Here is a 21936-nt window from a genome sequence, read left to right as displayed (position 1 = left end):
GCAATAGTTCCACGTACCCCCTAAATTACTCTTGTACACCCTAACCGGATCAGGAACATACCCAATACTTGCACTCAAGTATCCGCCCAAATGAAAATATTTCATAGCTTACCCAGACAGCCTCCGGTATACCTACCCTTTGAAATTACCTAGGACCTACTCTACTCACTATTCCACTTTAGCTACGATAGACTACGAACGTATATCGAAAGTATCTTGCGTAGCGAAAAAGGAACATTTGAAAGGGTAATGTTGTAGGGTGCCACTAATTTCGGAGCCATGGGTATATCTGTACTGCCTGCATATGGAATAGGGTGTACAAGAGTAATTTGGGGGGTGCATGGAGCAATTGCTCAAATACGATACGCAAGAAATGAACGACGTTAACTATAAACATGGATTTAAAGCTTCTCAAGATGCTTTCCTGCAAAGACAACTCCTTTCAACCAGGCAGAAATAATAGCATTTACTTCCTCGGGCCTCTCCCACAAAGCCCAATGGGCAGTATCAATCTGCTTCAGAATCAATCCAGGAATCTGCTTCCCCATAGCCTTCCCAAGGTGTGGCGGCAGTGCCGTATCTCGAAGAGCCTGGATGAAAAGTGTGGGAACAGTAATCCTCCGACCGATAATACTCAACTCATCCTCATAATTGAGCTTTCGTGTCCGGTACCAGTTCACTATCTATATTAGCCGACATAGCGCAAACAGACGTGGAAGACATACACGGCCCACGGACCCCGTTCCTCGAGAACTCCGTGCCATAATACTCCAATTCCTAGATAAAGAAGCTGTCAGCGAAAGCCATAATGATGTTTTTCCTTCAAGCAAGATTTGAACTCACTTCCTCACTCAACAGCCGCGAATGCTTCAACTTCATCAAATGATCAAGTAAGATTCCCTTCTCCGCCTCAAATCCAATCTCTTTCTCAGGCGTCCTGCCCCCATACAATGCTGTCAAAAACTGCTTGATCTCCTCCTTGGACTTGACAACCTTCTCCAACTCCCCACTCGCAAATTGCAACTGATAACCGTAGTTCGGCATGATAGTGCGCACCATCTCTTCTAGCGGCAAGTACTCCTTCTTGGGGCTGGAGTAGGGCACACACACGGTGAAGAGATGAGTCACTAGATCGGGGTACCAGAGAGCAACGCGGTAGGCCAAAAAAGCACCCCTTGTCATTTTAGTATATATCCATCGTAGTTTGTATAGCTTGAACTTCACATACCAGTCATGTCCACCGAGAATGATCTTTGATTCGCCCAGATGCGAAGCAAGAGCTTTGATATCATCTGCGCAAGCTTTATGTCCATATTTGGTGTAGTCTTCGGGGGCGTCCTGATTATTATATAAATATTCGGAATTTCTGGTATTGGTTGTATTGAGGTCTTACTGTGCGGCCGTAGCCTAGACAGTCTGGAGCTACGACTCTGAGCCCCATATTAACCAACATGGGGATTTGGTATCGCCATCCCATGGATAGATCTGGGAATCCATGGATCTAGGTTGGTTAGTACTGGCAAGTTAATTTCGCGTTGCGAGAAAAACTTACCAGGAAAATGGTGCCTCGCCATTTGCCGGATTGGGGTTGACTGAGGAGATAGCCTACGAGACCATATTGTTAGAACTGGTGCGAAATCTTGGAAAGGATTTGTGCAATTTTTCAAATAGATTAGTCTCCGGAGGGCCTTGAAATTCTCCAGTACATACCGTATTTCCGGCCGTTTAAGAGGGCAGATTCATACTTGATGCGTTTGTCGCCCTCGACACGGATCTTGTCGACTGGCATTTTGATAATTCTCTTGGGATCTTTTCCAGGGTTATATTTGTTGTGGCTTCTCGATCAAAGAGGGGTGTTTCATGCAGTGCAGGTTCGGAGTTAGATATGCCTAGGTCGAGTGTTTAGCCATGACGTACCCCCGAAGATCGCTGAACCATACCTAGTAGTAGAGTAATATTTTCCAAGGTTCAAATGTTGAAAGGATCTCAATATCAATGGATGTAGAATATGTATACGATGATAAAGAAACTTCAAGAGGGGAAACTTTTTCTGTTTAGGATTTTGGGGATTTGTGGTTGTTTTACATGTATCTCTCTGCCCCCCTCGAACGTTAAGCCTCGGCTTCCGTATTTAACGCCTTGTCAACTCTCTTCATCCTTGGCGTCCACCGCATAATCGATCTTTTGCCTTTCGGTCTTCTTTGACTCTTTTTGGAGAACATACACCCCGTCAAGGTACAATCTGGATTGTCTCTCGCGGGATTGCTGTTCTTCCTCCGAAGGCTCCTCCGAGGGCTCTTCCTCACCATCAGTTGACATTAGGACACTTACTCAGGTGGGTACCAGCGAATGCGATGCTGGGATCCCGATGGATTCACAGATTTCAATTGGGAAATCTTGCCGCTGCTGGTTCAATGTCTCCCGAGTGTGTCAGTTCCAAAAGTCATTATTTTCATCAGCAATCATCTTCTCGACCTCCTCGGCCCGAGCCTGACTAAAGTATTTGTCAAGTTGTGGCGGGGTGTCGAGCGAGAAGCACTGAAGAAATACTATATTAGCTCCAACATACGCCAATCACCATAATTATTCAGGACATACCATTATCATCGGCTCTACATGATTGGCGAAGTGTTCCGCCTGATCAAGCGTATGTACAAGACTCAACTACAGGTGATACACCGTTAGCAACCATGCATGAACCAAGAAAAGAAAATCTTACACTCGTTGGCTCGAGAGCCGGTTTATGGGACCCCGAAGCCGGAGCATTGTGCTCGATCTCCCACTCCTTCATTCCGAAGGCATCATCTTCAAGCTCAGAAGGGAAATCCGGGTCAGGCTCCTTTCCCGCCAAAGCCTGATTCCAAGACTGCTTGGGCGCGGAAGTCGAGCTTCGCTTCCTGGTAGCTTTCAGTGGACCACCAAGCAACCCCCAATTATTCTCGAATGCCTCTGCCATAGGTTCCAGGGCAGGCTCTTGGGGGTCGTGATCAAAGCGCGGGCGTTTCACAGTCTCTTCAATGGGAGACATCTGGTGCTTCCTGGGTTTTGCATATTTGGCCCAGCTCTCGATATATCTTTGATCATAATTGGGTTTGGGGGTATCAAATGCTCTGTTCATTTCCTGCTTAGCATACCGGTGATAATCTCGTTCCATGTTTCGGCGGTTTGGGACATACTCATCGGAGGACATTTTCTTGTCACGAAATTCGGAGAAGTCGCTGAGATGTTCCCAGACACTTTTCCCGTCATCTTCTCCCAGACCTTCGATTTTGACTGATGGGATTGGAACTACCCCAGTTTCAATCGATGGGATTGGGATGTTACGGTTGATGTACTGGACGTGCTGTTGGATTGCTAGTTCCAGCTGAGCTTCGTATTGTTCGGCCTGAAGAGTGGCATCACTAAACACAAACTTTTTGAGCTTTCGCTTGGACATCTCGGCGCATGAATCAAGCAAAGAAAGCCGTTAAGGCTCGGGTTTGGAAGGTTGTGCTCAGTCTGAAATGGTTGAAGAAAGCGGATATTTCTCGGCGGGGGAGGAGGGTGCCAACTCAGGTATAAACGAACCATTGGGGATGAAATATAATACAAAAAATGCATTAAGATCTCTATCCTACTAATTATCCTAGCTGAATGTTTAATGAGATCTGCAACAAGTACATTTGGTCTTCTTTGCATGATATCTCGAGTATACTGTATAGTTCGACTGGGTCCGTGCACACGCTAACCGCATTTGGCTATTCTTCCCAGCTTCCGTTCCATTCTTTCTCCCCTGGAAGTTGCCAGTCAACCTGCTTTATAATCCGAACCCAACTTAATACTCTGGCATCCTACCTATCTCCTACGAAATTCCTACACATTTATTCACCACACATTCACTATGTCGCGTCACCACCCTGATCTCGTTATGTGCCGCAAGCAACCCGGTATCTCTATCGGCCGACTTTGTGACAAGTGTGACGGAAAATGCCCGGTCTGTGATTCCTATGTGCGCCCTACCACCCTTGTCCGTATCTGCGACGAATGCGCCTTTGGAAACTACCAGAACAAATGTGTGGTCTGTGGCGGTGAGGGAATCAGTGACGCCTTCTACTGCTTCGAATGTACGCGACTGGAGAAGGACCGAGACGGGTGCCCGAAAATTATCAACCTGGGAAGTTCGAGGACGGACTTGTTCTACCAAAAGAAAAGCTTTAGGAATCATTGATTGTGGCTTGTCCCTCTCTTCGTGGCTGGCTTTGTGGAGTGGAGGGGCTCATACAGCCTTACAGTCTGTGGTCAGGTGGAGCAATTTTTTAATGACATGGACGTCTTTTCAGATGATGGGCAATCTCGCTTGATTTGATCTACTGCGCGGAATCGAACGCCTGTTATTTATCTACATGCTAGACTAGGGAGCTATCGGCCTCATCATTCACCGGCCGGGGCGACGGGGACGGGCAAATCCTCGTGAACTGCCCTGGTCTTTCGGCGGATCTACCTCCTCCTGCAAACGCTCTGCCGTGATTTCATCTGGCGATGAAGCCTCGATCTATTGCAACATCGTTAGTACGACTGCGGTGACTCGACAGCTTTCCGATTCATACCTTCTTCAAGATCTTCAGACCCTCATTCTCGGCCAACGTGATTGCAGTCCTACGCGAGCTGGCGTGCAACATGCGCTCTTTGATCGATGATGCAGTGGGACAGGTGTAGACGAACACCACGACATCCGATCCGGGGTAGTGATAGAAGGAATAGCGGGGTGAAGACGAGGAGATATGGGTGGCGACCGAACCCGCATCGACACCGGACTGGGCACTGACGAGTTTAATGCTTTCTGAGGGCCCATCAACCGTCTGTACAGAAGCCAGATATTAGCACCAAATCCATGTCCATTCCCTGCATACAGATTCATGTACACCATATACCATAGAGCACCAAGGAGAGGAATCCATACCAACTGCACAAGCCCACCATCCTGAAGCTCCCTCACAGCCGTCTTAGCCTCCTCATCGACAGCCATAGAGACTCTCATACCGGACCCTGTGCCAGGACCAAAGGTACCTCCAATCCCAATATCCCGATGCGGCGTCCCACTCCGGGCCTCAGCCTCAGCCCTCCGAACAGCCTCAAGTTCCCGCTCCTTCTCGCCCATCATATCCTCCCGACTCACACCACCCAACTCTCCATCCCGCTCCCGCCACGCATCCCGACCCAGAATCTCCTCTTCCTCGGTAGCAAAGACAGTCGACGGAAACTTCTCGGTTCCTAGCTCGCGAACCAGCGTCGAGCGAGTTGAGGCGAAAAGCATCTTTGGACGGACAGGTGCATTGGAAGGGATGTACGTCAGTGCGACGAGAGTCGAGGATGAAGCTGTCGGGCGTCGGAGTAGAAGGTAGATTGGTGTCCTGGGCTGGAGGACGCTGGACAGCTTGGGGAGACTGGTGAAGAAGTCTTCTGGGTCGGATGATGATCCTGAGAAGGCGATTGCGGTCAATGGGGTCAAGTTTTCGCCTGTAATTGTTACTGGGAGGCAGAAGAGGGATGCGTCGGAGCTGAAGCGGGTGAAGGCATCTTGGAGCTCCGTCGAGACTGCTTCATGGTTAGATTTGGACTGTGAGAGGGTTGAATAATTCAATGGGTTTTTTTTGGAGCTAGGGATTTATTTGCAGTGCTTGACTTACCGGAGATTCCTGACTGCATGATGTCTGTGTGGGTTTGGCTGTTGTTGTTGGTCTGAGATCGGGGGGTTGTTTATGGAGCGGGAGCGGGGAAGCGGTGAAGCGGTGAATTGGAGGGGGACAAAGGGATTGTATGGCATCTGCCAATATTTACGACTGGCAGAAAATCCTACAGTTTACAGTTACAGATTAATCTGTTTGAAATCCAGAACCATGTGGTATACACAATTAAAACAAAAAAAAAACATATATACAGAAAACCTTTCCAACCAGCCGGTGGTCGGTGATCTCCAAGCAGAAACGCAACGCCCACCATGCGCAGTATGGTATCACATGCCTTCCAAAAAAGAGAAACCCTCCGGGCTACTTCTTTACACCTTTTTTATACTTTACTCCTCATACTGAACTCCAACGATAGGCCAGTTCGATGACTCCAGCTTGGTCTTCAGGAACTCGTACACGGTGAAGGTCACAGCCTGACCAGGAGCAACACGCATCACACGAGGGGTAATACCCTTGTAGAAAGCCGCAGCACCCTCCTGCTTGAACATATCCTTCGCAATAATCATGATACGGGTAACAGCGCCCTGGCCCGGCTCAGCACGGGTCTTTTGGAGACGTGTCTTGATGGTATCGATAGGGGCGTTGGAGAAGGGACCGACGGCACCGGAGATGAGACCGATCAAGGTGGTCTGGTAAGAAGGCAGCTGGCCGTTAGCTAAATCGGGCTGCCACTTCTGCAGCTGGGCCTTGAGCTCAGTGTACGCGGTGAAGTTGGCGGCTTGGTTGGTTCCCTGGCGCAGGGCTGTGAGAGAGACACCACGGTACAGGGTGCTGAAACCCTCCTCCTTGACGACGGTGAAGAGGGCGTGAGGGGCGCTGCGGTACTTGGGAGTATCTAGGGGATCGGCAAGACTGTGATGTTGGGCTTGCAGGCGAATCTTGATCACCTCCATGGGGTTGACAATGGCGACAGCTTCAGTGACACCGGCGAGAAGACCAGCTATTCAATTGATGAAATATTAGCAGGATATTCGGAAGTCGACATTGTCAACACTGCAATTGGAGTTCTTACCGAGGAAAGTGGCCTTGCTGGTGACATTGCCGTCCTTGTCGGCGAGCATGTCCTTGTATGCCTGGAACGAGGTGAACCGAATGGCCATCTTGGGGATGATACCACCCAGCACGGCACCCAGACCCTTGTACAGACCCATAGCGGTCTCCTTGCGCACAATCTCGGCACCGGTGGCGGCGAAACCGCGAGGCTTGGTCTATGCTCAATTAGCGACGGTATTTCGAGGTTCGGAAACGAATGAACGTACACCAGGAGCGCGAGCTCTCCGCGAAAGCTGCATGCGGACCTTGATTGTGTCTAAACAAAGAAAATGTTAGCCATTGGGTCTTCAATTCGCGGAGCAATTGATCGCATACCAAGAGGGTGGCACACGAGAGCCTCCATCATACCAGCACCACCACCGGCTATTCAACGAGTCAGCATCAAGTTCCAGATCTCGCGACAGTTGTTCAATTTACCAATCAAGTTGACGGCGGGAGAGGTGGCCTTCTTCCGGCCACTGCCTGCTTGTGCGTTCGTGGACGACATGATTTTCTTGGTATATGTGCAAAGGATCAAACAGAAATCGCGACGATATTATCAAAAGCTAATTGATCGGAAGTTAAGGGTTTGCCCGAAAGTCGGGGGTAAAAGCGAAATGCGGAGGGAGTCGGAAGTATACAATCCCGGGGTTCGAGAAGCCGATTTTGGTCCGATGACGCAAAGAAAATGATTTGGTGAAAACAATGGGTTTAAGTTATAGGAGTTCCTTTTTTTTTTTTTTTTTTCAAATGGAAAAAGACCCGAGGATAAATGTTTCGGATAGGGTGGCGGCACTGAAACTTTGTGGAGAAATAGATAGCTATGACGGGGAAGCTGGACGAACGGAAGTCGTTATATAGTTCTTTGCCGCCAGGAGAGCACTTGAGATCGAGACTTCCAAAGTTGCGACAAAGGAAATTGAAAGAGAGGGAGAGAAAGTTTCGTTCAAGATTTGAAGATTTGATGGTGACTTCGTAATCTTATTAAATGAAGCGTCATTCCGACAATCCCATTATCCCGAGGCCTTCGGGAACAAGGACGGATGACTTTCGACTCCCCCACGGTTCCTATTGCTGCGGTTATAAGGTCACAGGTCAAAGATCCCCCCGGATCCCCAATGATCTGACTTTACATGTGTCAAGGCTTTAATTGTCGTCATAGTTTAAAATGTTAAATATAAAAAACCTAGTTTGCTTATGACTGCATATAATTCAACAACTATACTTTATCTCTTTGCTCTTTTTGCCTGGACTAACCACAAAACCATAAACTCATCAATGCTATACCAGTCCCGGGGAGAGACGTGAATTACTCCGGGAACCTGGGAACTGATCCCCCCCCCTTTTTCTTTTGGTGTGGCTCTCAGTCCCGCACTCTGTTCCGCTCTTGTTCTCCCCGGAAGAATTCGGGGTCAGCCAAGAGGCTCCCCGCAGCCGAGGTTCATCTGCAGAAGCACAAAGCCAAGGTCATTTGCGAGCTCTGAGTCAGAAGACCATTTGTCACTCTTGGAACTCTTGATATTAAGCTGAAATATTGAATCACAGTCAGTTCTGCGTGTCGCGTTGTCGATGAATATCATCGTTGCGCACGTCATCGGCAAGTGGCGGTAGAACGTTTTACCCACATTTACGGATACATGGAAAGCATCGGTTATTGATGGAGCTGAACATTGAAACAAAACCCTTCCCATCAGGCACAAATTATTGAATTGGGCGAAGTTCAAGATGTAGATGTATTGCATCATGCTGCATGAGCCTAGTCAACTTCACATGTAATCCCGTGATGAGTCGGCGTGTCATGGTCGGACTTGGGGTGTTCGGGTAACCGATTATCGGCGCTTTGAGTCGGGACCACAGAAAGCTTGGCATGTATCAGGTCTATATGGTGATCGAGACCACATGGATGTGCATGGGTTGTATGTTTATCTGATTGCATCTGATAAAGGTTTATTAGCCTGTTATTCCACAGATATGTGATCGAATCAGTACACGGCGTAAGGATTCGCCGTTATGAAATTCCGATGCTGATCGGAGCAAATCCGAACGTGCTCTCGCATCAATTTCATTCTCTTCAACCCTCTCTCCCTGTGAGAGCCTAATACAAATGACAGCTACTTCATAGAAACAGCCTGATTGACTTGCGTCACGATCCACGTTGCCATTCCAGGACAGAGTGATAATGGCGGAGTTCGTTGAGGAAGGGCAAACGCGCCCGCGGTGGCAGGTCATCACAATGAGAATATTGAAGTTCATCCTGCACCAGTGGCTTCTTATCGGGATGGGAGTCGCCTGTGCACTAGCCTACTGTTTTCCCAATGTTGCGAAGCATGGCGGAATCATTCGGTCGCAGTATAGTGTCATGTACGGAGTGATCGCGATCATTTTCTTGATTTCAGGACTGAGTATCGATCGCCGGAAACTCTTTTTGCAGTTCATGAACTGGAGACTGCATCTCACCGTCCAGGTGATTTCCTTCTTGTTCATCCCCGCCGTGGTCTTGGCGGTTGTTTATGCCATTTTGGCTGGGGATCCGACAGGGAAGATCGATCGATCTGTGCTGGCAGGATATATCTTTGTGGCGTGTATCCCGACAACGATCGCCTCGAATGTGGTCATGACTCGATCTGCGGGTGGCGATGATGCTGCTGCGCTAGTGGAAGTTCTAATCGCTAATGTTCTTGCTCCGTTTTTTACTGCTGCTTGGACTGTGGCTTTGATTCCTAAGACTCCTGAATTCGATGTATGGAGGTATGGCGGTGGAGATATGAGCAGCATGTACAGAAATGTCTTTCAGCAACTGGGGTTGAGCGTGTTGCTGCCTTTGTTTGTGGGACAATTGGTGCGATGGACGTGGCCTGATCGTGTAGCCTGGGTGTTGCAGAAGACAAAGCTACCCAAGTTGGCATCTGTCTGCATGTTGCTGCTGATTTGGTAAGTTATTCGGAGCGACCTCACGACTACCTCTAATGATACATAGGACGACATTCTCATCCTGTTTTGCCACAGGGGCCCTTCAGGAAATGGACACACAGAGTATTGTCTTTGTCGTATTGTTCAACATCGCCCTCTATATCTTCCTCACTGGAGTTTGTTTCATCAGTGCTCGACCACCTCAAATCTTTGCCTCAAACAAGTGGTATAAAACTGTGTTTCAGCCTCTTTCCCCAAAAGAGACAATTGCAGCTTGTTTCTGCGGTCCAGCAAAAAGCACGGCGCTCGGAATCCCGCTACTGTATGCCATGTGGGCACCATTAGACCTATACCTCAAGGCTCAAACATCCGTGCCCGTGCTGCTCTATACCACTGAGCAGATCTGTGTGGCTCATTTCTTTGTTCAAATTTTCCGCAAGTGGCACTCATACATAGAAAAGCGAGATGGAGAGCAGATCGCACGCGGTGATTCGCCCGAGGTCACGGGAGAAAGGGCGTTACCTTCATTAGAGCTCAGTTCAAAATCTTAAGCCGAGAATGAAATATGTTCTCTGCAATTCAAATACATTTCCTTGACCTCATGTCAGAAAGAGGGATAATCTCAAAAGCAAAAAGAAAAAGAACGATACAGCGCATCAAACGAGGGATATTTTCAGACGGGTGTATCGGGGATTTACCTACTAGAGGCTTTCCTTCGCGCAAGAGGCGTGGCGTCTAGAATAATAATGTTTCTAAAATACCTCATATACCATTAATCTACCCACTATCCTATCCAGTCTCCTATTACATCTCCTACCATATGGCCTTACCTGCTTTCCTACCCTCTTTCCTCCCATATTAGTCAAGTAATCCAAGTGCCCTCCAAAATTCTAAGTAAAGAACTGGAAATAAGAAATGGAAGTTGAATGATAGGTTTTGAGTGGCAAAGTCCACGTTGTAAGTAATAGAGAGGCTGATATACAAGTTTGTTTCGGTCATTTTCTCCCATTCAGCCGCAGAGCGAGTGTGAATCCCAATTAGGGATTATCTAGTGCAGATCACTTAATCTCCAAGTTTCTCGATCCACAAACTATCGAAACCCTGGAAATTTTGAATAACAACAATCAACATGGATTGATACTTTGGGAATTGAAACTGGATTTTATGAAACATCTTACATTTATTTGACTTTAAGGTGAATGCACGGAGCTTACCTGCACGCTCTATTGAATAAAACTCGATCGTTATCTAACCCTGTTCCTGTCCCTGTTTCAGCTCCACTTGAAGAACGAGTCAGGTACGGAGATTTAGTTTTGGAAATTAAGATTTTCATTTCTGTTCGCCAAGAGCTTTAGAAGATTTACAGTGGGGACTCAATTTCCCAGCGTAACCACATCTGGTGCCCTCAAGGTCACATTGGGCTGGGTTGTGCTCCTTAAATGTCATTCCTCAGCTAGCGATGTTCCAGAAGGTCCAATCACTTGGCCCAATGGACTCATAACCCTAAAATGGCAAGCACTGACAGGGAAATTGGACCAATCAAAGTAAAAGACTAGACTCATGAAAACCGCAAAACTCTGAAAACGCGTGGAGCATCTTCACCCTGCAGACAGGTATTTCTTGTCGATCTCATCTGACGAGCACCGGCATATCCCGCCTGGTTCCATTCAATCTATCTGGATTGTTCTAACAGCGGAGCCCATCGGACGACCGTCTGTTTTCCATATTGCTCTCGCTGACTCTTTAAGGAAAGGATGGACGATGTAATCTACGCGGTCTCAATAGATCCTTTATAGAGCCCATTAGACCCTATTCTCTTCTTACCGTTCTTTACCTTTTATTATCTTTAAGCTTAAATTTTCGTCATTCACTTTAAATATTCGCCTTCAGCCCTAGGCCCACACTCATTTACTATAATTTATTCCTTAATACCGCCCAGAATGCGGCCTACCTTCTCTGCTTGCGGGGCCCTTTTGCTGTCCACCCTCGCTGATGCGACCTGGACCAACTACACCTACAAAACCGGTCCCTGGCAGCCTCCTCAGCTGGAATTGACCAAGACTGGCGATGTCGATCCGGGCCTGATTTTCATCCCAGTCCGTAACTCCAACACGGCCGGTACCGCGGTGACAATCTACGACAATGATGGCGAACTCGTCTACCAGGGCCCCGAGGAGATCACCATGGACTTCAAGATGCAAAAGCTGTTCGGCAAGAATGTCATCACCTTCTGGTCCGGTGTACCCGAGATCGCCGGTGGATACGGCTACGGTACTGTTCACATCCTCGACGAAACATACAACGAGATCTACACAATCACCCTCAATGGGAACTTCCAGACCGCCAGCGGTGAGGCCCGGGACTCCTACATCGATGTTCACGAGCATATCATCACTCCTCGGAACACTATTATCGTCTCGGCTATTAACGTCACCGAGTACGACCTCAGCTCTGCCGGTGGCCCAACCGACGGCTGGATGACCGTCAGCCAGTTCTACGAGATTGACATTCCTACCAATGAGGTCCTCTACAAGTGGGATGCTCTCGAGCACCAGGCTGGCATTCCCCTCTCTGCATCCAAGCAGGCTGTCCAGTCCGGTGTCTCTCGAGAGACACCCTGGGATTGCTACCACATGAACTCCGTCGAAGCTACCAACGAGGGCTTCCTGATCTCCATGCGTTTCTACTGGTCCGCCTTCTACCTGAACCAAGACGGTACCGTCCGCTGGCAACTTTCCGTAAGTCTTCAAAAACCGGGTCCCTTCATATCACTAACATTTAATTCTAAAAGGGCGCCGATGATGACGAGGGCGATTTCACTGGCGACGATATCCGCTTCTCCTGGCAACACCACGCCCGCATATACAATGAGACCGACGAGGCCCTCATTCTAAGCATCTTCAACAACGCCAACGGCCAAGGCGAGTCCCAAAGCGAAACAACCGGCATGGCTTTTGAAGTCGACTTGACCAGCATGGCCGGTACCCTGATGTACAACGTATCCGACCCCAACGACGCAGTCTACACCCAGACTCAAGGTAGCTTCCAGTTCCTGGGCGCCGCCGCCACAACCTCCAATCTCTTCATGGGCTACGGCTCCACTCCCAAGGTCAAAGAATACGATGGTGCTGGCAATGTTGTCCTATCCGGCCAGTTCGATCCCTTGGGCCACGGCGAGTCTTACCGTGCCTTCAAGTTTCCCTGGACTGCTACACCTTTCTGGAACCCTGTCGCTGTCGCCGAGACCTCTCTCCTCTCAGCTACTGTTTATATGAGCTGGAATGGTGCTACCGAGTATGATAACTGGGCTGTTTACTCTGTTCCTTCTGAGAGCTCTAATGCGACGAAACTGCTTACTACTGTTGACCGCACTGGGTTTGAAACGCAGGCTGTTGTTAGTATCTTGGGTACCTCCTTTGTTAAGGTTGCTGCTCGTCAGGGTAGTACTCTTCTGCGCTTCTCAGATGCTATTAGCGTTTAAACGTGCATCTTGGTCGGTGTCCGTGTTGTTAGCATGATGACACCCGATCTCATATTTATTTCTTGCACATTTCTTCCACCAACCAGTTTGAATATACGTTTTTAGTTGATGAGAACACAAGGACTACACCTTTAGCATCCACCTCTGTATTTACTGTAATAGTCTTTCTCAATGGGGTAGAAAAGTGGATCCATGCCTGTTTAGTGACGTCAATTGGACCTTTTTGCTTGATAATTCAATCTAGAGATATCAAAGACAATAAAACCCTGCTAATTCTGACAATACGAGTATTTATAATAGTAACGCTGCGCAAGAGGTGCTCATGAATGCATTGCGGAATGAGCTGGCTGGGACAATATTAAGGTTTTGGATTTGAGACCGGGGGTTGTGGCGACTAATTACCATTCGCTGAGGGTTGGTCATGATAAGGGGATGAATTGATTTTTTTGTTGAGGGATATGAGTATGTTTTTTGAGTACTTTGGTTGGTTTTTTCAAGCTAATGTTCAAATTGTGTAGGCCGCTTGTTTCGGAGGATGTTGCTCAGGCAGCAGTTTATATGCTGAGTCAACTAGTCAATGTCTCTATCAAGGCTTTGGATGTTGTTCCTTCTGGTATGTTTGACACCTTGGTTCGAGTTCGATTTCTGGGTGGATGCTGATGGTTTTGTAGCTCAGCGGTCTATTAATGTTCTTGATCGTAGCTGGAATGAACGTCAAGGGAGGTAGAAGATCATTGGTATATCCGAGACATTAGGGATGCAAGTGTATCGGAATAATCATTTCGTGGGTATGTTGAGCTCACATGTGAATGGTACAGTACCTAGATAATACATGAATAGACTAATCGTAGTAGGAAATGTTTATGCATCAGATTCAATCACCAATGACCAAGGCAGGATATCCAGATCGAAAACAAAAGAAATATACAGGAATAATCATGCAGTTGACACGGCAACTTCAAATATAGCTGACCTTCACACCCATTCCAACTGTACCCTTCACTTTCTGCCATGCAGATCCTGTGACCCTGCGGACTCGTTCACGTATATCTTGCCGGCTAAACGCCATCAGGATACCCAGCAGGAAGAGTAATGTGCGGGCTAATGACATAGGGTTCCCAGAAACGTTCTGGATAAAATTCTTGAACAAATTGCGGATTCCCATAGCCACCGCTCGTGCATGGCTAGCCCGGGATTCAGCCTTGACGGGTTTCTTGGAACTCTTGGAGTTGGAAGATGATAGAGCTGTACGTGGCGTTGCTTTTCCACTCGGCGACTTGTCTCCCGATCTGGATGCTTTGCCCTTGGAGCCACTGCGCGGGCTACCTTTTTCAATTCCATAATCCACCTCGCTGGTATTGCGCTTATGACCATTCGGTTGCTGTTGGCGGGCAGCAGTAGCAGCTTCCTCCTCAGCTCTTCGGCGTTCGTCGTCCCGTTGTCGCTCAAGCTCGGCGTCTTTAGCACGCTGCAATTCTGCAGCGCGCAATTCCCCTCGCTCTTTTTCTTCCTTAAGTCCCTCCAATGTTTGTAGGAATATTTCTTTGCGTTCTTCATCCAGAACCTCGCTCAAGTTGATGAACTCATGTGCGTATTCCCATTCCCCATTGCGGGGGAGGACGTGCAATGTGAATAATTCAATAATTCGTACTCGAGCGGCCAAATCTTTCGGTGTATCTGTCCCACTCGCCGCGGAGATTCGTTGCTGTTGAAAGTCACCGGAGGCATTCTGTAGTCGGTCCGCCAAGTCTAGATTGGGCTGTCCGTAAGATGACAGGTATGTTTCAAGTCGTTGTTGGTTGAGTGCTTGCGAGGATGAGTGATTCAGAATTAATGTCGCCCTGGATAATGATTGTCAAACGTTAGCGACATTCGATCTCCCCGCGGAAAACAAGACCGCCACTTACAAAACGTAAACTACCTCGGCGTCCACGGAGCCCTCCCGACCTCGGTATCCGATCTGTACCACATTCTCCCAGATCCCGCCCTCGCGGACCTGTGTCGCCATTTCCTTCCATTCCTTTTGCCCAAATTGATTCTTGCCTTCTTCCGGGCCGAGTTCTACGATCGCGCTGAGGAGGGTAATGTAGAAGTTCCACACCTTGATTCTCCACGTGCTGGAGGCGGTGGCGATCGGCGCGACAGCTGTGGAGTGGTCGCCATTGATTTGCGAGTCTTCAGGGGATGATGGGACTGTTAAAATGGGCTGGAGGTTTGCAAGAGACTCTGGTAGACGTCGTGTGAGGAATAGCTGGGAAGCTGTCTTGTAGGTGCGAGAGCAGAGCTTCGTGGGGGAAGTGGCAGTGGTGAGTTGAGTGTGGGATGACATGCTGTCAGTCATCGCGCGAGATCATAAATGTTGAGAGTCAATTGCAAAAGGAAAGAGGAAAGGGACTATGGAGATGACAAGTTGGTGACGGGAATGGCGTTGATCGGCTTTCGTTTTCCCTCGGCTCATCCAAGTCCGGGGTTGGTCACGGGACTATACAGTGTACACACATGTATATAGGGTCAAAATCAGGACAATTGATGTTTTTAATTTTCAAGTTAGCCAAGAGGTCAATATATGCATCTGGGACAAGATAGCCATAATCAAAGGAGACCCTACCAGATGATTCCCGTCCAGTTGTATAGTCAACGACACGTACTCCAGGAGCACCACTCTCGGCCTTGAAGTTTAACGCTAAGCTCAGGCTGTTTCGTTCTATCAAGCCCGGGGAAGTAGTGATAAGATGATGAATTAAAACTGAGGTTTAATATGTTATTATTTGGGTTGAATTCGAAGTAAATCATCATTGTGACCTGAATATGCTCAAGTTGTACATAGAGTGTTCATTAATCTTCGTATCATAACTTATTCAATCCTTAGTGTGTAAGGTATAAATACTGAGCTTTGATGGGCCAGATGGAACATTCCTTGAGATACATATTCATTCCGAGATCTTCTGCAAACGAATTGAGAACAAAGGCAGCAATCATCTCTTTCACATCTCTTCAGTCTGAAATATTTCCACCTTTCACACTCTCTCCACGAAACGCCACGCCTACAACCACGATCCCACTTCAAGATGGACGTGACGGGAGGGAACTTTGCTGCTCTTTTGCCATGGATTCTCTACCAGATCTCATGCAGCTGCTTTGTGGCTATTGATTTGGAATTCTCCGGCATTGCAATTGTTCCAACCAGCAAGCTTTCCAAAGATCAATCGCTCCAGGAACGTTACCTCGAAGTCAAGGCCGCCGCAGAGAGATATCAGATTCTCCAGATTGGTCTGACTGTATGCCGAGAGAACACAACTAATGGTCTGTACACTATCAAGTATATCGGGGGTTGGCACCTAGCTAATACGGACAGCAACCTACACAATGGCGCCTTACAACATCAACCTCAGTCCATTCGTCGACCGGGCGTTAGATGTCAATCGAGACTGGACCTTTATGAGCTGGTGTAAGACGATCCCCGAGTGCTGAAAGACCGATGCTAATTGTCTCTAGCTATGGAATTCTTAATGAAGCACCAATTCAGCATGGAGTCATTGTGTAAATACGGGGTGCGATATCTCTCTCGGGAGGAAGAGATTCAATGCATGATCATTGCCCACCAGCGATGGAGTATCACAAACGCGATCTCCGAGATTACAGTAAAGGAAACTGATAAAGAAACAATCAATTTCCTTGGAGCCACACGTCGAGTGATCGACTGGTGGGTGGCCCAGAGTGAGGTATGGTTTCTAACTTCAAACACTGGATAAATCTAATTTATCACAGGACAAACGCGCCGATTATCTCAACATCCCGTCACATGTCTACCCCCGCTCCAAGGCCGGTACGCCTCTCCCTCGTATCCTAAATAACATGGAAAAGCGGCTCGTGCATCAGCTCGTCACTGCGGAATATCCAAAACTCAAATCAAGAAGTAGACCTATGTTCGTGCAGATTGATTTCGCTGACCCTGTCAAGGATAAGGACGCCAATAAAGCAAAGGCAAATGCATTGAAGACTACAATCCGCCGGCATGTGGGATTTCGGTGGCTCATTGAGGCCTTGGTCGGAGGAGACTTATCGGAGCTCCCCGACGAAACCTTTAGTATCTTCGTCATGAAAAATGGATCTTCGCCTTATGGAGCAGCAGACCTTGCCAGAATTATTCGGAAACGCCTCCAGGAGAACCGGCCGGTTTTGATCGGACATAATTGCTTCATGGATCTCGCCTTCTTGTACAGTGGGTTTATTGGACCTCTGCCAGATGACGTGGAGGAATTCCAGAAACTGATCCATGGCGTGTTACCTAATGTGGTTGACACGAAATACCTTGCGACTCACGATGCGGGCTCTATCAACCCAGCCTCCTCGCTGGATGAAGTCGCCCGCAGGTTGGTAAACGTATCAAAACCCACTATCCGTATGTACCGCGTGGTTCTTTAGACTAACGACCCTACTAATGAACGTAAGTAATCGATGACCAAGCAGTGAAGTATACTGTGCGAAAAAGCAGTCATGAAGCCGGCTATGACAGCATGCTATCGGCGATCATCTTCATGAAGCTGTCAGTCCAGCTTCAGAAGGGCCAAATTCAATATTGCAAATCGGCAGATCTGGAAGGTATGAAGATCTGCGTTGCCAAAGAGCCGTCTCAGATCTGCCAAATGGAGCAGCAGTTCAAGGAAGAACAGGCGAAAGGAATCAAAGCTGGAACCTCAGCTATAGAAGCCGATTTGATTGAGTTCAGTGATGATGAAAGCTCACCACCCAAACGACGATCTGCTCTGGATGAGAGTGGATCGGAGGAAGTTGCTAAAAAGGTGCAAGGTGGCCAGTTGGTACCCCGCCTGGATAGCAAGTTTTGGAGAGTTTACGGGAACAAACTACGGGTGTTTGGCACGACGGAGCGGATTATGAATTTAAGCTAGAGCAAAGTTCAGATTTGGTTTGTTTGCTGGAAGTTATTTGATATGAGGTGGTATAAGCAAACGTTCGCAGTGGACATTGAATTTTGAGAAATTTTATAATTATTTGCATTATGAGTGCAGAAGTGTTCGCCGCATCTATCTAACGGTACACCTTGGTGTTCAAGAAGCTACCGCTAGCGAATCAGCCGCGAAATCGTTCTAAGCACCTCTAAATGGACGACTGGCCGTGGGATCTAGACACAGTGACGATAAGGTAATGGATGCTTGAGGGAAAAGAAGTTCAGATTGGAGTTTTCGCGGGTTTTAAACAGTGTGATTATGCTAGTCTGTTTTAGGTCTAGCGCAAACGTGACCGGGGGAACTTCTCTGAACACGTAATCAGGGTCGAACAGCATGTACCAATGGTATGGGTCACGTCTGTGTACTTGTCTGGTATTCTCTAGTCTCCACCACAGCAATTTAACATGTGGTACGCTGACTAATAAAGTTGATTACATGATCCATTGTTCCGACACACCCCTTCAGCTTTGGCAGTCCTGGCAAAGCTGCGCAGTTGCCATAAATGGTCACTTGAATCATTCAAAGCTTCTCAGAAGCAACAGAATAGACACAATTCCTTCAGAACTGCGATCTTTTCAAAACAGCCTCTACTTACTAATTAGGCAAGTATGACTTATTTTTCTTCCTCAATGAGATGACGCACGTCCGTCAATCCCAGCATCCTGACAAAAGCTTCATGCTTCTGCCTCGGCAGCATCTTGGTGAGTCCGTCCGCGAGCATCTGCGCGGTTGGTACCCACTTGATCCGCACCCTGCCTTCCTTGACTTCTTGTCTCAGCCAGTGCCCGTGAATATCAACGTGCCTGAGCTTGGTATCGAAGGGGGTATCCTCTGCGTTGATCAAGTCCACCGTACGGCGGTTGTCACACTCGATTGTGAGACCCTCCGGATATTTGAAACCAATCCTTCCAAATAGACGATCCCACCACTGTAGTGACCTTCCTGCGTCTGATAGGCCTAATAACTCAGCCTCCGTCGTCGACGTGGTCACGGTCTTCTGCTTGGTTGCCCTCCAGTCCACCGGTCCACCGAAGAACTGGCAAATATATCCTGCGGAGCTAGTCCGGTCACCCATATCCCCATACGAAGCATCTGATGAGAACTTCACCACTTCGCTGTCGTTGTCAACTGGACCGTATTGTATAGCCCAGAACCGTGTGGTATAGAGGTAGCAGATTAAGCGCTCAATTGCTTGGTGGTGCTTCGGACCAGGGTTGGTCAGGAACTGTGCGCAGATAGACGCTCGCTTTGCTGCGTCCGCGCGGGTAATCGTGGTACCATATTGAACTGAGCCCACTCGCTGCTGATATTGGTGGATGCTTTCGGCTGTAGCTTGCCCGTCGTATGGCTCTAGGATCTCCGTGGTTCCCGGAGTCCAGACCGGAGCTCGGTGAGCCAGGTTAAACCGCTCAGCAACACTGGCAAAATAGCTGTCCTGCACTAGCCAGAGCTTTCTCTCTTTGCGATTTCGTAGGATTCTGATCCCTAGAAACCACTCAGCGTCCCCTTGGTCAGTCAGCTGCCAATTCTTCTCGAGTTCCCGTTCTAGCTGCTGAGCACGCTCGCGGGCAGTGTGGTGGCCGGCGATTAGGATATCATCGACGTAGAAGAATACGATAATCCCATCCCCAACAAAAACACACGGATCCTCGGCAACCTGTTGTAAACCAAGCTCTCTCAGTACACGCGCTGCGTCTCGCTGCCAAAGTCGTGGAGCAATTCTCAGTCCGTACAGCGCCCGTAGCAGCTTCCAGCACTTGCCCTGAGTCATAAAACCCTCGGGCATCAGAGTGTATACTTCTGTTAGGAGCTTGCTGTTTAGGAAAGCGTTTACCGCATCTCGCTGTCGGATATCTAAGTCGTACGCTGCGCTCAGGGCAAATAGCATACGGGCAGTTCTGGCTGCCAGTGTGGCAGCTCGCTTGTCTGCGTCTGAGATCGTCTGGAGATCCCCACGTACGCAGATTCTGGCTTTGCACTTAATCAAGAACCCATCTTGATCAAATTTATAAGCATATACCCACATGAGGGGCAGTACTTGTATCCCACGATCCTTTGGCCTTTCCACGACTTTGTACGTCTCTTTGGCCTGTAGTCCGTCTAGTTCAACCCTCATAGCTCGGCTAAAACCTTCGCTCAATGGGTGTTTCCAGACGTCTCGGAATCGTTGTGGTGGAGGTGGTAGGTCATCTCGATGCTGCCGTAGCGACGGTTTTGGTGCTAGAAGACCGGTAGCAAACGCTTGTAAAGTGGTTGTTGTGGTATCGTCGCCGTTGTCGTCATCGATAAACATGGTGTTATAGGCGTAGTCTCGGTCTCGTCTCGATATTCGCACCCTCGGTCCCTGGATGATATTGCTGGTATCCACAGCTGCACAATCGCGATCTTGATCCTTAGGCAATGACCCTGCCAAGTCGTTCTTGGCCGATGTCGTACGATCCTCTTGCTTAACGCTCTCCTGTAGGGATAGCTGTAATTGGTCCTGGAGTTGATCCTCCGGGCTCGGTTCCCGTAGTGATACTGGCGAAACAGGCGTCTGATCTATTTGATTATGGTCCTGAGCGAGACGCTCAGGATCATCCCTCACCCCTTGATCAGTGGTAGTTTCCGCAGAATTGCTTCTAACTGGATAATCCGGTGGTGGGGTATGATCAATTGGGGTTTTGTGCACAAAAACTTGATCTTGTCCCGAGTGTGGTATTGTCGTCTCCTGTGGTTCTCTAGATCCTCCAGATTCTTGATCCTGTATGACGTCTACATCATCCGCATCTCTTGCTCTATAGGACCGTCCCGGAGAGCTCCCTTCTGGGGTACTCTCGGGAATACTCGTACGAGCAGTCTGTTCGTCGAGACCCTGTCGAATACAGTCGACCTCTAGTCCTTCCTCCATGATTGTGGGAGGATAGTCCTCTGGAACTGGTAGCTTCACCCCTTCATCCGGGTCATGGTTCTCTGCCGAAAAACGTCGGTTTTCATCAAAAACTGCGTCTCGGACCATCCTGACCTGACCACGGTGCGGTATCCAGATTTGCCAGATATTCGAGGCCACGTAGCCAACGAGATATCCTATCTCAGCTCGTGACTTCATTTTGTCAAGTTTCGGGATATTGGGGATCCTGCAGTATGCAAGTGATCCATACAATTTGATATTCGCAAGCGACGTCTTTGTGGGAGTATTGACAGGAGTACCCTCGGTACCCTGGTTGAACCCAATAAAGCGCCGTGCTTCATCCCATGGAACTATCCAAGTCCCATCTTCCAATCTCGTAGGCGTACGGTTCAGCAGGTATACTGCCGCTTTTACCGCTTCTGGCCATAGTTTATCGGGTAGTTTTCCTTCCTTTAGAAGCGCTCTCGCTCTAAGGATAATCACACCTCCAGCACGCTCACCCGGACCGTTCATCTCAGGCGTATACGGGACTGTAAACGTGTGAACACACCCCAGCTGCTTAATTAGCAGTAGAATACTCTCATCAACTGATCTCTCTTTATCAGAGTGGAACACCTTAATCGGCAAATTTAGCCAGCGAATAGCGAAAGCGATAAAGCTTCTGATCGCTTCCTGGCACCCGTTTTTGTTCACATGGGTCATTAACCAGTGGAACCGGATACCCTCAACGTAGAAATGGGTTATCCAGCAGTGCTGATTATATCCCATAATGACCTGAATTAGGTCAAAGTAGACCCTCCCGCACCGTCCGTAGTGCTTGCCTATCGGTCTCCGCGAGACCTGTCGTGGAGCGTTGACCAAGCTGCAGACCGTACAAATTTCATCATCCGGTCGCTCTTCCCCATCCTCCGTGCTTCGTACAACCTC

General features: G+C 48.4%; 10 protein-coding genes across 10 annotated transcripts; 4 read left to right on the top strand and 6 right to left on the bottom strand.

Moving 5' to 3' along the window:
* Window positions 1-434: 434 nt before the first annotated feature.
* On the bottom strand, window positions 435-1789 carry N7520_007432 (alpha/beta fold hydrolase; the record flags this gene model as incomplete). Its single annotated transcript, XM_057141366.1, has 6 exons — window positions 435-679; window positions 726-777; window positions 844-1338; window positions 1394-1501; window positions 1553-1605; window positions 1711-1789. Coding segments are annotated over 6 exons (1032 nt in total), but the record flags the coding sequence as incomplete, so codon positions are not given.
* Window positions 1790-2430: 641 nt separating this feature from the next.
* Window positions 2431-3436, bottom strand: N7520_007431 (uncharacterized protein; the record flags this gene model as incomplete). Its single annotated transcript, XM_057141365.1, has 3 exons — window positions 2431-2538; window positions 2599-2664; window positions 2720-3436. 3 exons carry the CDS (start codon window positions 3434-3436, stop codon window positions 2431-2433), a joined length of 891 nt encoding a protein of 296 aa, XP_056995371.1.
* Window positions 3437-3880: 444 nt separating this feature from the next.
* Window positions 3881-4207, top strand: N7520_007430 (PHF5 family protein; the record flags this gene model as incomplete). Its single annotated transcript, XM_057141364.1, has 1 exon — window positions 3881-4207. One exon carries the CDS (start codon window positions 3881-3883, stop codon window positions 4205-4207), a length of 327 nt encoding a protein of 108 aa, XP_056995370.1.
* Window positions 4208-4414: 207 nt separating this feature from the next.
* N7520_007429 (twinfilin) lies at window positions 4415-5685 on the bottom strand (the record flags this gene model as incomplete). Its single annotated transcript, XM_057141363.1, has 4 exons — window positions 4415-4531; window positions 4587-4838; window positions 4940-5574; window positions 5667-5685. 4 exons carry the CDS (start codon window positions 5683-5685, stop codon window positions 4415-4417), a joined length of 1023 nt encoding a protein of 340 aa, XP_056995369.1.
* Window positions 5686-6052: 367 nt separating this feature from the next.
* N7520_007428 (putative succinate:fumarate antiporter (Acr1)) lies at window positions 6053-7266 on the bottom strand (the record flags this gene model as incomplete). Its single annotated transcript, XM_057141362.1, has 5 exons — window positions 6053-6666; window positions 6739-6934; window positions 6986-7035; window positions 7095-7142; window positions 7197-7266. The coding sequence occupies 5 exons, from the start codon at window positions 7264-7266 to the stop codon at window positions 6053-6055; spliced, it is 978 nt and encodes a 325-aa protein (XP_056995368.1).
* A 1671-nt stretch (window positions 7267-8937) lies between these two features.
* On the top strand, window positions 8938-10219 carry N7520_007427 (uncharacterized protein; the record flags this gene model as incomplete). The annotated part of the gene is made up of 2 exons (XM_057141361.1): window positions 8938-9689; window positions 9736-10219. 2 exons carry the CDS (start codon window positions 8938-8940, stop codon window positions 10217-10219), a joined length of 1236 nt encoding a protein of 411 aa, XP_056995367.1.
* A 1389-nt stretch (window positions 10220-11608) lies between these two features.
* On the top strand, window positions 11609-13149 carry N7520_007426 (arylsulfotransferase family protein; the record flags this gene model as incomplete). The annotated part of the gene is made up of 2 exons (XM_057141360.1): window positions 11609-12406; window positions 12460-13149. 2 exons carry the CDS (start codon window positions 11609-11611, stop codon window positions 13147-13149), a joined length of 1488 nt encoding a protein of 495 aa, XP_056995366.1.
* Window positions 13150-14107: 958 nt separating this feature from the next.
* pex26 lies at window positions 14108-15478 on the bottom strand (the record flags this gene model as incomplete). Its single annotated transcript, XM_057141359.1, has 2 exons — window positions 14108-14990; window positions 15057-15478. The coding sequence occupies 2 exons, from the start codon at window positions 15476-15478 to the stop codon at window positions 14108-14110; spliced, it is 1305 nt and encodes a 434-aa protein (XP_056995365.1).
* A 739-nt stretch (window positions 15479-16217) lies between these two features.
* N7520_007424 (CAF1 family ribonuclease) lies at window positions 16218-18059 on the top strand (the record flags this gene model as incomplete). The annotated part of the gene is made up of 5 exons (XM_057141358.1): window positions 16218-16452; window positions 16505-16597; window positions 16645-16871; window positions 16918-17551; window positions 17602-18059. The coding sequence occupies 5 exons, from the start codon at window positions 16218-16220 to the stop codon at window positions 18057-18059; spliced, it is 1647 nt and encodes a 548-aa protein (XP_056995364.1).
* A 673-nt stretch (window positions 18060-18732) lies between these two features.
* N7520_007423 (Ty1/Copia family ribonuclease HI) lies at window positions 18733-21777 on the bottom strand (the record flags this gene model as incomplete). Its single annotated transcript, XM_057141357.1, has 1 exon — window positions 18733-21777. The coding sequence occupies one exon, from the start codon at window positions 21775-21777 to the stop codon at window positions 18733-18735; it is 3045 nt and encodes a 1014-aa protein (XP_056995363.1).
* Between the last annotated feature and the right edge of the window lie 159 nt (window positions 21778-21936).

This window comes from Penicillium odoratum (assembly GCF_028828045.1).
Source record: "Penicillium odoratum strain IBT 22623 chromosome Unknown utg000005l_segment0_segment0, whole genome shotgun sequence".
In the NCBI taxonomy this organism is placed as follows: Eukaryota; Fungi; Ascomycota; class Eurotiomycetes; order Eurotiales; family Aspergillaceae; genus Penicillium; species Penicillium odoratum.
This window is presented reverse-complemented; position numbering and strand designations above follow the sequence as displayed.